This window comes from Rhincodon typus, chromosome 26, assembly GCF_021869965.1.
Source record: "Rhincodon typus isolate 14 chromosome 26, sRhiTyp1.1, whole genome shotgun sequence".
Taxonomy (NCBI): domain Eukaryota; kingdom Metazoa; phylum Chordata; class Chondrichthyes; order Orectolobiformes; family Rhincodontidae; genus Rhincodon; species Rhincodon typus.
In genome coordinates this window covers 16,797,510-16,813,674 of record NC_063357.1, presented here as the reverse complement: position 1 = coordinate 16,813,674, position 16,165 = coordinate 16,797,510, and the positions used below count along the sequence as shown (strand labels likewise).

General features: G+C 36.0%; 2 protein-coding genes across 3 annotated transcripts in view; one reads left to right on the top strand and one right to left on the bottom strand.

Moving 5' to 3' along the window:
* The window catches only part of slc6a4a (solute carrier family 6 member 4a), a 64,661-nt gene extending 60,083 nt beyond the window's left edge, over window positions 1-4,578 (top strand). Inside the window, exon 15 of the mRNA XM_048612753.1 lies at window positions 560-4,578. Within this exon, the coding sequence (XP_048468710.1) occupies window positions 560-637 (78 nt within the window). The 3' untranslated portion in view covers window positions 638-4,578. The remainder of the gene's footprint in view (window positions 1-559) is intronic.
* A 3,060-nt stretch (window positions 4,579-7,638) lies between these two features.
* Window positions 7,639-16,165, bottom strand: part of nsrp1 (nuclear speckle splicing regulatory protein 1) — a 37,031-nt gene continuing 28,504 nt past the window's right edge. For both annotated transcript variants that reach the window (XM_020536256.2, XM_048612703.1), the window contains exons 4-7: window positions 14,870-14,998; window positions 11,531-11,738; window positions 9,401-9,512; window positions 7,639-8,851 (exon numbers count right to left, since the gene is read on the bottom strand). In XM_020536256.2, the coding sequence (XP_020391845.2) occupies window positions 7,765-8,851; window positions 9,401-9,512; window positions 11,531-11,738; window positions 14,870-14,998 (1,536 nt within the window). In that variant the 3' untranslated portion in view covers window positions 7,639-7,764. The remainder of the gene's footprint in view (window positions 8,852-9,400; window positions 9,513-11,530; window positions 11,739-14,869; window positions 14,999-16,165) is intronic.

The window sequence follows — 16,165 nt, the reverse complement described above, 5'->3', positions numbered from 1 at the left end:
ACTCTATTCATTTCTCCACTTTTGGGAAGAATTGGTGTGTATTATGCCCAATAATTTTAGGTTATATTCTTAAAACTTCTATTAAAAAGCATTTAGTTTTTGAAGCAACCTGACAAGGCACATTTTCTTCTATATTCAATCAAGGGATGCAAGCATGACTATATTTATTGCCCATCCCTAATTGGCCCAGAGAACCATACCAATTTATAACCATATTTTGTGATGCAGAGATAAAGTTGTTGGCTCATGAACACACAGGTACAATACAGGATGTGTTGCCATGTGAAGGTTTAGTGTGTGCAGAATGGTTGCAGTTTTTATTGGACTGTTGTCGGGCAAACACTTCTGTAAAACTGAAAAAGCACTATTGTAGATTACATTATAGTGCTATTACAACTGGTGTTCCATTATAATTTCATGATAGTGCAAAAAAGGTAAATTTCTTTGTTTTATAAGTATGAATCTATAATTTACACCATGTTGATTCATAGAGTGACTTTTCAATTGTATACCGAAGAAATTAAATGCAATAACTTACTGAAAACTTACCTTTTAACAGCGAATTTTGAGAAGTATCACTCCAGAAGTTGAAGAAAATGAAACTCCTAATTCTGGTGTCCACCTGAATTCTGTCTGATATAACCATGAGTGCTCTTAACTTCCTGGACTGACTGCTAAGATCAGTCAATGGTATTTGAGCGGTCAAAATCATGCCCCAAATTATAGACATGAGGAGACAGAGCAATCCTCAAAATGCAGCTTAATGATGTCAGTATTCCCTCCCAGTTCTTTAGACTTTTGTTGTTCTACTGGGGTCATCATATATTCTTGCCCCCACACACTCAGTCTCTCTCACTCACACTCACACACACAGCTCAATTGTAAAAGTCAGAAAAAAGGTATTCCTTTTTATGTCTACAGAGCATTATGCTACACATTGTTTTTATAATGAATGAATACCAGTGACTGGAGACTATTGCTATGTCCTAAAATGATGTATTTTGTGTATTTTGAAGCAATTGGTATTGTAATTAAAGGCAAGCAATTTATTGTTAAATTACAACATCAGAATTTTTTATGACCAAGCTGCCAAAGCAACATTTCAAAGATAATTAGAAACTTGATTTTTAACATAAGATGGAGTTTGGATCAGTTATTAAAGGTTACATGAAGTCATTACGATTAGCTTGTGTATTTGTTCAAAAGTGTAAATTGTTGACTTTTAGTCCAAGTGTAGTCCTGAACCTGATTTTTGTTGTGTTTGATGGAATACTTCACATCTATGTTCAGGTGCCTTATTCACTGTATTCCATATTTCAATACTAAGTCATTGCTTTTATACTTTTAAAAAGAAATTGCAGGTAAATGGGAAATAAAATCACCAAAATGAAGAGCTAACTGGAATAGTAAACATTATTTTTTGTACATAATACATTTAAAACAGATCATTTAAAATAATGATTATAATTTTTATAAAACATTTCATATAAATTTTTTTTACATTTTAAAAAGCTTCAAAACTCACTTAGGTAGTGTTCTTCAAAATTAATGCGGTGGTTACCCTGGACTTTGTAGTCAAGTAACAACTTGAAAATGTTGAAAGTTGAATGGGCATCCACTGACAAGATTGTTGTGATTCAAACTACATCGAGATGGTAGTACAACCCTTGGTCTTCACATATCTGATGACTGAGCTGCTAATTTTGATACAAATACGGCTGTGTGGCATTTTTACTGAATTTACTGATGCTACAGCTGTTGTTCTTAACTTATAAAGTGGCCAGTAGTATTTGAGTCAAGTTTGGTCAAGTTATGATGGAAACTTAAGTTCATTGTGTTTAACCCAGCTTTGTAAAAAGAGAATTGCACAGTGCAAGAAAAAAAGTCCATCTTGATTTGGAAGTCCAATTCTTTTAGTTCAAGATTTCTATTGCAAATAAAGGAAACCTATGAGACCATTTACCTTGCAGTTACCACTTTACATTGGGTGATGAAATTAAATGTGTTGTACCCAGACATATTAGAAGGCATCATCAATCATTCACGTAATTGTTCTGGCAACATTCATCACTCTGTTCTTAAAAAGTCACTGCTACATAATTCAGTAAATTAACAAGACATTAATTGATTACTCTTAGAGACAGAGTTCATGTCTTTTATTCTCTGTGATGCTGTTTGCTAATCAGTCCCACTTGAGAGCTGAGCCAAGTTATTTTCCTATAGTCATGTAAAATGTTGGCACAGCATCTGACCATGCAGATTTCATTTCTTCTAATCAAAGCACTACTGAACTACTATAAATATTGAAAACTTCATTTTTAAAAATGGCCAGACCAAATTATTTTGTCCTGACGTCGATTAATTGAAACAGTTTTGATTGCAACAAAGAAAAAACATTATTTTCCCAATAGCAACAAATATTTTGACATTTTATCCTCAGATGGTTATTACTTTATTGTACAGCCAGGGAGGATTGTAGCCAATTCATTCAATCTCCCTTGCTGTTGCTTATGCCAAAAGAAACCAGTTAACAACACAGTAAGAATAAACATATTTTAAAATAGAAAATATTTTTTACTAAAACAAAGTAAGAACAATCCTGCATCAAACAAGACACTCAGAAGTGATCCGTATTAATCTGAAATTGAATTTATAAAGGTGAAGTTGTTCCCTTAACATAAAAGCATTTTATGATTTAATATATTGTTCACTGGACTGTGTTGTTCAATTGAAATTATTAGCTAAGAATCTAATTAAAATAATCAACTTAATTTAAGACCCAGTAGATGAATGGTTCCAGCCCATTAAAACAATAATGCGAATAACAACACACAGATTTGGATAGGAATGGGTCATTAGGCTCCACTAACCTGCTTTGCCATTCAATAACATCATTGCTGATCTGCTTGTGGCCTCAACTCTATATTCCCGCCTAGTATTAGTAACCATAGGCACCCTTATCTAATGCTGCCTCTAAAGTATTCAATGATGTATGCAGTGCACCAAAACACTCCATCCACTGGACTGTGGATTAACTAATTCAATGTTAAAGCACAGAGATTAACCCCTGAAAACATACTGCTTTGTTTGCGATGAAACTACCTCTGCCCCTCCCACCAGCAAAAGAATTGGGGAAGTTTAAAGAATCTATTCCTGCTGGATTAAATTCCAATTGATCTCATTCCTTTTTTCCCCAAATCTGCTTTTGCTCCTTGGATAACCATTGCCACCATTCAGGGCACAATGAGCCAGACCATTCAAACCATCAACAAGAAAGGCACAATTCCATTCCTTGTTACTGTGGTCTTTTCCGTTGGCTGGGGTGGGGTCTAGAACTTGGGGACACAATTGCATTTATGGCCGATAAGGAATCGCTTCATGCAAAGAGTGGTTAATTTTGGAATTGTCTATTTTTTTCTGCAAACCAATTCTTGTACAATTTAGGCAATAACTATGTTTTGGAAAATCAGCCAAAGTCCCTCAACGGCAATATATTATCATTTAAGTGAACTAGTTATGAACATTCCTATGTACTTAACTGTACAAGCAGGAGTAAAGTACTTCAAATCAAATAACTGAATGGCAAGTAAGCTCAAGTACATTATCCCTATCACAACTGGTATTATTGGCTATAGAGATCTATACCTTTCAGCCATCTCTTGCAAATGTTAGAGATACTACAAGTACAGGTAGTCCATGGAGAATTTACATCATTTTTACCCATTGATCACACAGTTAAACAATTCCAGAGTATAACAGGAGGCCCTCTTGCAACATTTATAATGGGATTTTTCAGGTAAGCATATTTTTAAGGGTGTTAACATGGTACCATAAAAGGATTAAGAGGTTAGTTGTAAATCATGGCAATACCTGCCTGTTTTGTTGTCATTATTTTATGAGGTCATTTTCTGTCACCTACACAGATGCACTTCCATTAGCAATGAGACTATTAACCTTTATTCCCTTACTCAGCACAGGGATAAGTGCCTGTAGTTGAATAGCTTTCACAGTTCAGTCCTAATTCACAATATGTTTTTCGTCATGTTGGGTTATCAACAAAACATTCCACAATATAAGAACCAGGCACATAGAAAAACTGAGTTTAAACTGGGACTAATAAACTGGCTTTAGATCAAGTTGTCGGATTGATGGCTGATAAACTAATGTAACATTATCTTGTGCTGATTATGATTCCATAACATTCCAGTCATTTTAAAAAGTACTTGGAATTTGTTGCACATTAAAGAGATAATTAACTGCTCTTTAGAGTGCACACAGCTTCATTCACTTTTGTTTTTAAGTACAGTATTTTCATATTTGTGAGGTTGCTTATGCAACTGCCAATGTATGAAGCCATTTTTGTATGTCTTCTGTATTTGTTGCTCAAGTCTGTACATTTATTGACTGTGTCAGTTATGTATTACTGTCTAATGTCTTTGTCCAGCTTTTGTATGTTGCAAATTATATTTCTAAATTGTTGTAGTAATTATATCTTGCAAATGTGTGCCTACAGTTATTATTTTACATGATTAAATAAAAGTTTATTATTTCCATTAACTAGAGTAATGACTTACTAAATTTGTAAGGAGGCAAAAATGTTCCATGCACATCTAGTTGCTTCCTGACCAATCACAACGTTCATTTATGGGATCATGGAAAGTGATGATTTTTCTTTTTGTTTTTGAAAACACAAAAATAAATGAATAAATATCCTATTTTAAAACATTCTTCAAAAATCAATTTATTTTCCTGCAAGTTGGAGAGATTTTGAAAAGGACAAAGTTAATCCTGTGACAAAATGAAAGTCTTGATACCCAGACAAGCTGATGAGTAAGACAGCAATACTGTTGCTAAGACAAGGATAAAGAAATATCAGTAAACTATTCTATCAATAAAGACAAGTTGCTCCATCAACAAGGCTTCCATTATGAGCTGTCCAGGTTTAGTTCTCTGTTGTGTTCAAGAGAGATCATCGTTTTTATAGAACAAGAAAGAAATCCTGCTCTTTGAGGGAATTACTTTCATTTTGTAGATTGTTGTTCCAAAACAAAACAGAAGAAAAGCTGCAGCACATTATTTTCATATTTCAAAACAAATCATATCCATCTTCAAGGAAAGCAGGAGGTTGCAATGTGATTAATTCACTGACAATCCTTTCCAGAACTGTATTAATGTACTGCATTGCGATACCCCAATCATGAATCCAGAATTTACATTTCAGTCTACATAAAAAGTATTATGACATGATATAGAATCACAAAGCAAACACCACATATTTACTTTTTTGAAAGCTACTTTGCAACGAGCAAATCTAGAACCATGCTTTGGCTTGTTAGTATGGTGGTACACATTTGGATTGTGTTGGAGACCAGTCCAAACCCCCTCAAAATATATTAAGAAGATAGCCTAGATCCTAAACTTTTGTTATTTTAAATGTAAGTATAAGGCATTGCATTCCAGATGCAATCTGATTGGTCAAACTACTCAACTTTGCGCAAACCAATTTATTTTTACACTACAGTTAAAACACAGACAAAATAAAAAGAAAATTGGCTTACCTAACTACTAAAATACTTAACAAAATAATATATATTAACTACTGCTAATTAACTATTCCAATATAGTAACATCCCATAAACACACCTTTGGTAAAGGCAAATCCAGTGAAATAGATTGTCTCACATGCAATTCCAGCAGCAGGAAGAGAACCCCAGTGTTTAGCTGTAACAGAGAGAGGAATAAGAGCTTCCACATCCAGCATTGAGACCCCAGCAACTGCAGAAAGCTAAAACTAAAAATCCTGGTTCTGTCGGAGCTTGACTCCACTCATTCAGGCTGCTTCTATTGTTCCAACTGTTAACAAAAATCCCAAGGTCTCACAAGCTGTTTATTGGCTTTGAGCAGACTGCTCAGTACCTCTGTCTTAACTTTCTTCCTCTTACACCTCTCAAAGCCATAGTATCGAACTCGGGTATCATCACAGGTAGTGTTATACATCGAGGCATTTTCTGAGTAAAGATTGAAAAAGAATGGTCAGATAGTTAAGGAGATATTTAGCATGCTTGCCTTCATTGCTCAGACCTTTGATATAGGAGTTGGGATGTTATGTTGAGATTGTACAGGTCGTTGGTGAGACCTCTTCTGGAGTGCTGTATCGCCCTGTTATAGGAAGGAGATTATCAAGCTGGAGAGGGTTCAGAAGACATTTTACCAGGATGTTGCCGAAAATAGAGGATTTAAATCGTAAGGAGAGGCTGGGTAGGTTGGGACTTCTTTCACTGGAGCGTTGGATGTTGAGAAGTGACCTCAGAGGTTCATACAATTATGAGGGATATAGATAAGGTGAATTGCAGATGTCTTTTCCCTAGGGTGGTGAATTTCAAAACTAGGGGGCATATTTTTAAGGGGAGGAAAAGATTTTAAAAAGACAAGGGGCATTTTTTTCTTTTGTTACACAATGTGTGGTTTGTTTATGGAATGAACATCCAAAAGAAGTGGTGGTTAGATGAATAAGAAATGAATAAGAAATGTTCAGAGCTTTATGGGTCAAGCGCAGGCAGGTGGGACAAGTTTAGTTTGGAATTATGGTTGGCATGGACTGGTTAGACTAAAGGGTCTGTTTCTGTGCTGCATGACTCTATGAATGAAGTGCAGTTGGAAAATTATATTCATTCTTGTGGGAAGTACGTTTAATAGTGCACTCCAGCAACAGGAGGTTTAGAGTGATGTGCTTCCATCATGGTGTGTTGATTGATGGATGCCAGTTTGCCAAATAAGGATGTGTGGAAGTGTGGAACCAGGACACAGAAGGCAGTAGGCTGGCCTGTAGGAATCTACAAAAAGTGAGCCCAGATTGCTTCATCTTTTCCCACACTTGGAATTATTTATTTCAATTACTCCTGGGATGTGGATGTGGCTGTCCAGGGCAGCATTTGTTGCAACACATACCAACAAAGAGACCTGCCACATTTTTCACAACAGAACCAAAAATTTACTGAGTTCTGAGGAAGGGTCACTGGGCCCGAAACGTTAACTCCGTTTTTTCCTTCACAAATACTGCCAGACCTGCTGAGCTTTCTCAGCAACTTTGTTTTTGTTCAAAAATTTACTATGGCAGTTTCAATTTAAAACAAACAAAATTGTATTTGCATCTTGAAAATACTCTTCAGAAACATAAGCATCACAAATGCAACCAAGACAAATACTACTACCAATGAATAGCTTCAAACAAATTGTATGGTGTATGAAAAACCTGCTAACAGGAAGCAAGCTGCAGGTAACATTTCTAGCGATTTTTTTTATTATAGTCATAAAATACCAGGTGACAAAGATTTCCTCCGTAGAGAATGTCAAACTCATGGAAAAACTCAAAATATTTCAGCCACAACAGGTTTGGATTAAACGATGATTATCTACAATCATCTGCAATTACTGCAAAACTTTTTTTTAAAAAAGTTCTGTTCTAGATTTAGTAGAATATGTTTAATCACCAAAGCATGTACTTTTGTAGTTACTAGAGAATAAAAATAGATATTTTGCCTTAAAATGTTCTTATATATATATAGGCTGAAATATAGCTTCAAAAGTGATGTGTCAATTATTTTCCATGCATGTAGTCACAATGAACTTCTCTTGCTATTAAGAAGTGAAAATAGTTTTTAATGGTTGTCATGGTTTCATACAAGACTTGCCAAAAACATTCAAAGGTTATTTTATGTACTTAAAATCTGATTTTTTTTTTTATAGTTAGCAGTCCCAATAAAATTACTCATTTTCCTCAGGTTCAATATATGACTTTGTTAAAGCTCTGTTCATCTGCCTTGCAAGGTATCGTTCTTTTGCGGATGTAATAGTCTCTTCGTTGCTGCGCTTGACAAATTTACTGACCGGTTGGGACGGTGCAGCCCCATCTGTTTCTTTTTCTGGATCATCTTTTGATTTTTGCTCACTCAACAAATTCAGATTTTTCCCTTTATCTTCATTGTCTCTAGTTTCTACATTCAGTTCTTCAATTGTTTTTTCTTCAGATCGAGCTCTCTTATGATCATGTTTTCTGTGTTTTTCTTTCTCTGAGCCATCTTCCCTCGTATCACAGCTTCCATATTTCTTATCAGTTCTTTCAAAGGTGTCTTTTTCCTTTTCCCTTGCACTAATAACCTTGTCCCACTTTCCCTTTTCTGGGTGTTCTCTGTACTTTTCTTCCTTTCTTCTGTCATTTTTCTTTGCATACTTTCCCACTTTGTTTTGCTCTCGTTCTTGGAGCTTTTCATCTCTTGTTTGCTCATCTCTTTCTTTATGCTTCTCTCCATAATCTCCGTGTCTCACATCCCTTCCACTGTTGGAGTCCTTATTTTTACATTTTTCGTCCTTGATTCTCTTCTGTTCTTTCCCATCCTTGTATCTTTCATGTTCTCTCTCCTTTCCATGATGATCTTTTTCTTTATACTTGTCCTTCACATGTTTGTGCTCTTTATAACTGGAACTTTCCTTATTTCTGAAGCTTTTTTCCTTGTCTCTATAACTCTTAGAGCGTCTCTTGCTTTTCTCACTTCTTCCTTCTTTGTGTGAATGACTCTTATGTTGATGACTTTGCTCTTCTTCACTAGAGGACTCAACACGCCTTCTGTATTGATGGCCTGTTGCCTTCTCTTCACTATTATCTGAACTGTCATCATTTCTTGTTTTGGAAGCCAATTTTTTCCGACCATTTTTAGCTTTATCATCATCACTGTCAATTTTAAAGTCACTGTCTGCATCAGGGTTTTGTTCATTCACAGATCCCCTTGACACAACAGCAGGATTTTTACAGTCACTCTCATCAGCATAGTTTCCAGGTTGTTCTTCTCTCACACTGAGGAGGCAAATAAAGAAAATTAGGACTGACAAATAAAATTGAGAATTATTTTTAAAATTAGGAATACGAGTGATGTAAATGTCAGGTAGCTAAAATTTCCACCTTATAAATATTCTTATTCACTAAGTAAATTATCTAAATCAATTGAATTAAAGGAACCTGATAAAAGCTCTTTCCAAATGCTGATGTAGCTTCAAGCTTTTAGTGTATATATTAAACTAAAATATTTCTTGAGATTTTGAGTACACTAAAAATGATTTAAACAAAACACAAAGAAACTCTAATTCACAGAAGCTGCATCACAGGAGTGCATGTAGTGAAACACAACTGACATACAGTTAAGCATTATAGAATTCATTCTCATATTTCTGTAAATAGCTTGCATGAATTAAATATGACCTAAATGCCATATCTGGTTCAGTGTTATGTGGTCAAATATTTTGCGCACGTCCTATGTTGTCAATTTGATACCTTTAGCATTCAGTGTATAAATTCTGGGAGACTTGTTTGGAGCGGCTAATACTGCAGTAAAACTATACAACTTACCCTTTGCTTCCACGAATGCTGCATTCTGGAATTGACTCTTCACCCACTTTCTGATTCAAAAAGTGCCGGTAGAAACCACTGAGGTCTTTCTGTTTTGTTACATCCAAAGAAGCTATTAAGAATAAAATAAAACATTAAATACATGGTTAACAATAAACCAGGAAATCTCTAGTGGTACTGCTCATGGGATGCCATGGTTTTATAATTAGTATGGCAGTATTGTGTCACACAAGTAATACTCTGTCACTAAATCTGTTGTCTCTAAAGGCCACATATTCTTAACTTCTCTCAAATAATATACTGGGTCAACTGCAGTCTCACAGTTAATTTTAAGGAAGAATGTTGTTGTGTATACTAGGCTTCAAGTTCAATCTACAACAGTTAAGCAGCCAAACTGTCTTTTCCTATATAGAAGGTAGATAAGAAAAAGAACTAATTCTATATATTTCTTTCAAAAGTGAAATAACGGGACCAAACAAATTCTGCACTTTTTTTTTTGAATATTTTTAGCCAATATTCAAACATAAACTTCTGTGTTAACATTTCCTTAAATTGCAGCATTTAGAATATGGCAACAAAAATTTAAGACCTGAAAACAATTTGCTTAACTGCTTTGACTTATATATTTCTGCACTCTAAAGTTCAAATCGTGGATCAGTTTGTAATAGTCAACATTTCTACTTGCACAGATTCACTAAAATACATTGGAAAGTATCGAAGCTGCTTGACACAATTTAATGAAGGATGATTGGTATTAAATCCTTGAATGTTTTCTGATTTATTTGATTTATAACTAAGTATCTACACAATGACAAATCAGGCACTTTAATGAGGCAAGTATTGCCGACTGCCAATATTCTTGGCAGCCAAAGTCTTTTGAAAAAAAAAACTCTCAAATAAATATACAAGCTTTACATTACAAAATTACAAGGACTCCAATTTCTGTGCCCAAGCGTTCTAAGCAGAGAAATTATTATCTACAAATTTCCAATTCATAGAAAAGTGTGTTACATTAATGGCATTGTTGAAACCAATCCAAAATGACACTGCATTTGCATAACATATTGCATATTTTTCCTCATGTCCTACTTCAACTTAGAAAACACTGTTCTTCAGTAATCTAAATCAGCTTTAGGTCTGGGTTAGGTGGTGTGCGCCTGGGTAACTTTACAGTGCTAAAAGGCATAAAAGTTGTATGCGCTATTTCCTTAGCATTGCAAAATTTTTCTCTGCCTATACTTTGCTTCATGCGTTGCAATTTTTGTGGTTGTGTGCACAGATTTCACTTTGTAAAGACAGTGTGTAGTTACACTGCCCCCTGCTTGTTAGGATTGGCTGGTATGAACAGTTGTTTCCCTTTTCAGAAGTTTTTTTCCTATTCTATTCTGCCACACCACTTGTTGCCTACTTGGTACTAGCTTTCAGTGCAAAAAAAGCAACAAATGAAAATTCCTAATTATATTTATAGCTATGATGATAATCATAGCCAGCATTCAACTTAGCTACTAATAAACAGCATTGGGCAGTATTTCTTTCTGTCGCCAGTGCTTCTTTAGTGCTAGCAAAGTAAAGCAAATCCTTGTATTAAAAACTATATACTCATTAGTTTTAATTAAATCTTAGCTTACCTCTATAATGTACAATATTGAAAAAAATAATGCTTTAAGATTGCATTTGGAGGCCAGAATAGATTGGATCACGGGCAGCCTTTTTAGTTTTTGTGCCAAGTGTTAGGAGTTACAGCTCACTTCAAAGTTATATGGTGCACATTCAATGCATCTCTCAAAGAGGTCCAAGGTCAGCATCACCTCTTTAGGTGCATCTTGCTGATTTGGAGTCGCTCAAATCATTTGCAGAGATCACCAGAAAGTCATTTTTGGGCAAATAAACTCCTGTTTAGTCCCTCTATTATATCTGCTTGAATTTGTAACTTCCTTGGAGCATAAAGCATCAAGTCAGAATCTACCACCCGTAAAGGATATTTTAAGACGATTGTCCCTTTTCAAAACAAATGTAATCTTGTGCGTGCTTTGAATAGTGGTTATATCCTGTTGTTTGAAATACTTGGAGTATTAAAGCTGGGAACAGTGTTTCTGACCATTCTTTGTGTACGGATACATTATAGCTCACCCTCTCTTTCTGCTTCTCTGCGTTCTCGTTCCTTCTCCTCAGCTAGCTCCTGGAGTTTCTTTTTGTATGCAGAAGTGACAAATGCATCTTTGTCTATATACTTCTCTCCTTCAGCCTCTCTTTCCTTTTGGATTTTTCGTTCCATCCTTCTGTCTTGTTCTTTCTTGCGCTCCCCTACAGCTTTTAGTAAGCTCTCAATGTACTTGGGCTTTAAAGATAACGTGGGGGAAGAAAAATGTAGTTTAGTCTTCAACTAAGATCAGTTTTTAAAATTTTACAAAAACGAACACAGACAACCAACAGAAATGGAAAAATCTTAAATTATTAGTCTGAAGTCCATTTCTATACTGCCACATATAATGCATGAGCTATTCCCAGAATATTTAGTGTCTTTATTGTTACTCGATCCTCCAATGGAAATGTTATATTACAGGTAGAAATTGCTCCAAAGGAGACCAAAATTCAATCCTAATGTGAAAAGATGGTCAATTGAGAACCAGGACATAAAGATTTTATCTGCATTCCATAATGGACATTCTTAAGGAAAGGATGATATTGAAGGCATAGTTTTGTGACATGTGAGTTTTTTTTTTAAAATTTGTTTTAGCCTGCTAAATATGCTGCTTGTATAAACGCTGATAATGGTTTCCAGCATGTTTTCTGAGACAAACTGGGGAATAATTTCTTGAAATATTATTAAAAGAAAGGCAGCACTGCAGAAATGTTCAAACTTATTATCCAGATGCTTGCTCATTTTCTCACTTGAGAACACTGGAGTGCAATTTTGAAATGGGCCAGCGTTGATATCACTATTAAAAGCTGGGTCAAATGCTTTGAGTTTAGTTTGAAAGGTCAATTGGGCAAAGATAAACATTTATTTCAGCTAAGTGATCTAGACAAAAAAAAAATGGAGAATAGTTAATCTATCAATAAATAAGCATCAATTTAAAAACAAATTTCAAGCGAATTTTTTCAAAGAAAACGAAATAGTTGTTTGGCAGCACAGAACTTGAGTATTGCTGAAATACAACTGTCTTGAACTCATCAGGACAATTCACAAAAATTCCCTAAGGTTTTCTACAAAATAACATTTATATTGTACAGGAGGAGAATGCGGATTGGCTGGCAAGTGGATTCTGATTGGTAGAGGTATTATTTCCATGGACAATGTATCAGCTTTTCATCAGTGCTCAGAAACAAAATAGCTAGGAAAAAAATCAAATTATAAATAGCAGTAAAACTTTGTACCTCAAGCAAATTACACACATGGTAACTTTCTATGGGAAATTTCTATATATATATACACAAGCATCCAAAACAAAATAATTATTGAGCAATGTTAATTTCACAGAGGTTTTTATTACTATTCAACAATTCTTCCTAATATATTTCACACTCAAAGCACCTTGATAACCAAAGCTTAAATGGGCTTTCAGTCCATTTTTAACCAATTAAAAACATTAACAAAATGAGTTAGATTATTTCATCAACAAATAGATTAATTCATTTTTTAAAAATAAATGATTCACCTCCCTGGCAGCATAATACTTATAGTGGCACAGCAGGTTACAAGTATATCCTCAAACTTCCTCTGCCAAGAATCAAACACTAAATAACAGAAAACAGTGGAAGTACTCAGCATGTCAGACCAGACTTGTGAAGACAGACCAGACTTCATGTTTCAGGCTGATTGCTGGATTTAATGCAGCCTTATAGACAGCAACATGGTGGCTGAATGCATTTAATGACCGGACAGGCCCTATTGTGCGTGCAGCGGCAATAAAACCAACCTGATTTGGTGGGAGCATGACAAGGGCTGATGCAAGAGTCCTGGCTGCCACTGGCAAGATATTAATGAGCCAATTGACTCTGAGTGCACTGCATTTTAGTGAGTAGTGATTCAGGGGTTAAATGCCCTCCGTACCCCATAGCTTTCCTGAACCGTTGGACAACCATCCAGCAAGCCCAATGGATTGCCAGTAGCATTCGGGGATGGGGACCCGGGTTATTAGGCAATCTGACCTGATTGAGGGGCCCAATGTTGAGCTAGGTGTTGAAAACCACGCTGCCCCAGCTTGTTCCTTCCTCTCATTCAATCCCAATGCCTGATCCCCATCCAGCCTTCAGATAGCTTTAATTTGGAATCTCATGACGATGTTCCTGGGTCCCTGGCAGATGCAAAGTTGCTGGCTGCCACTGCTGAATTAGCAGCATGAGGAGTTATTGGTCTCTGACCAGTTGGCCAGCTCTCCTTTGATGAGACCTCCAACATCGTGGACCTCAATCATGCAAGATGGCCAGGAAAGTCACTCGATGCTGTCAAGCCTTCCCAAAAGAACTGAAAGAGTTCCCAGTCGGGTATCTGACCAACAGACAACAGCCATGCCAGCCTGATAGAATTCTGAGCATTAAATCTGTTTCCCTCTCCACAGATGTCGCCTGATCGCCTGCATATCTCAGAATGATTACAGCACAGAAAGCACCATTTGACCAGTCATATCTGCACTTCTATCCCATAAACATTTTGCATATAAACATTGTGCCTTTTCCCATTTCCTTGCACTTTATTTGAATAGAAACAATTATTCAATGCTCTCATGGACATCTAAATTGAACCTGTGGTGCAGTGGTAACGTGACTGGAGTAGTGATCAAGAACTGCAGGCTAATTGTTCTGGAGACATGGGTTTGAACAGGTTCGAATCCCATCATGGCAGATGGTGAAATGTGCAATCAGTAAAAATCTGAAATAGAAAGCTAGACAATGACAACTATGTAACCACGGCCAATTGCTGTAAAAATCCATATGGTTCACCAATATCCTTACATAGTCTGGCCTAAGTGTGACTTCAGATCCATAACAATGTGGTTAACAATGTGATGGGCGATAAATGCCAGACTATCCAGAGATGCCACATCTCACAAACAAATTTAAAAGAAAAAGATTCCAGTTCGGTGCATTCCAGACTGGAATCACTCACTGCACGAAAAAACTATTTTGCACATCACATTTGCTATGTTTGAATATTTTTTGTTTTAATTTCAGGTTTTCAGTGTCCACTCATTTTGTTTAAATACCAAATATTGTTAAGGTCAGAGGGACAAAACAAGATTGCACAACACTGCATTTTAGTTTACTGTATCACCTGATGGGTTGTTCAGAGCAGTACTGCCAGAGGACTTGTGGTGATGTGCTTAGCTGACAGCTCTCTTACACCCGTGATATGGAAAGTCCTAACGAAGGAGAGTGGGGCATTGAATGTGTGTTGGAAAATTTTTTTCAAAAGAGGAAGCTCAGGTGTGCAAAAAATCAAAGTAAATTTCACACATTAAAATCTACCTTTTTATTGGTACCAGACAACAACTTTGTGCTGCTTTCCAACTTCTTCTGTTGAAGGTCATCATAAATACTGTCATATTCATAGACTGTGGAATCTTCCTCCAGTGCCTTCTGTATTTCTAACTTAGTCTGTTTTTAAAAAAAAAAGTCCATGTTTGGTAAGCCAATCACTGAAAAAGACCTTTTCTTCATAAAATAGGAAACATTGTAAAACTATTCTAATGCTACAAGTATTCACATAGTGCCATAAATACCAAAGTTCAAATACCAAAAAGTGATTCACATAGACATAATCCAAAGGAAATATTAATATAAGTTCAAAAAGTAGAGGGAGGTGGATAGTCAGAAGGGTTTAGGCATGTCATTTCCAGAATGTGAAGTCGATCCTGCTGATGCACATCCTTATTTATTTATCTGTTCTTCTGGAAACAATAACCGCTGGGTTGAGTTCTTTAAAAACATCTCTGTCAATGCCACATGGATAGTCAAAAACAGCAGATACAGTGCAAGTTTGTAAGAGTAGGTGGAGAGAGACAGAGACCCGCCCCCCCAACACACACAGAGATTTGCTGCTGTTTCCAAACAGGCTTATTTCTTGTTTCTTTTTTGAAGAAAGGACTTTTTAAAAATCTGGTCAGTTTTGGGCATATGACCATCTGATCAACTCCCATAGGCCACCTGTACGATTTAGAGTTCAGAGTCATTATTATTCAATGGATGTGGGATGGATGGGGCTATTCAAACCCATCAAGATGAACCTGGCTTCACTACAACTGTCTGATCAGTTTTGAATTTGTAAACACAATAAGGCTGGAAGTCCAGGGATCTCGAGTTTTGGCAAGTCCACAGAAAATAAAAAGTGCAAACTCCACAGATGATTTTTGTCTCTACATGTCTGTTCAAGGAAGGGCACCTCCCCGGGCCATTTAATTAAGAACTTTTCTGGAGGCTTGTTTCAAAGATTAGACGACCCTCAGCAGCTATCTTAACAGCTCACTCTCTTTGTCCTTTTAAAAAATTAGTCAGTGATTTTCTGCCAATGAAAACATAAAAGGCAGTTTTTGTACAGCATATTTTGATAACATAATAAACCAGTAGTCTATTCTGATGCTTCATTAGGATTACTTGGCAACATTAAAAATTATCTTGCAATCGCAGCCAACGTCTATCTTTTAAATCACCATCACCACTAATTTGAGATAACAAGGTGTAGAGCTGGATGAACACAGCAGGCCAAGCAGCATCAGAGGAGCAGGAAGGCTGACTTTTTGGGCCTAGACCCTTCTTCAGAAAAAA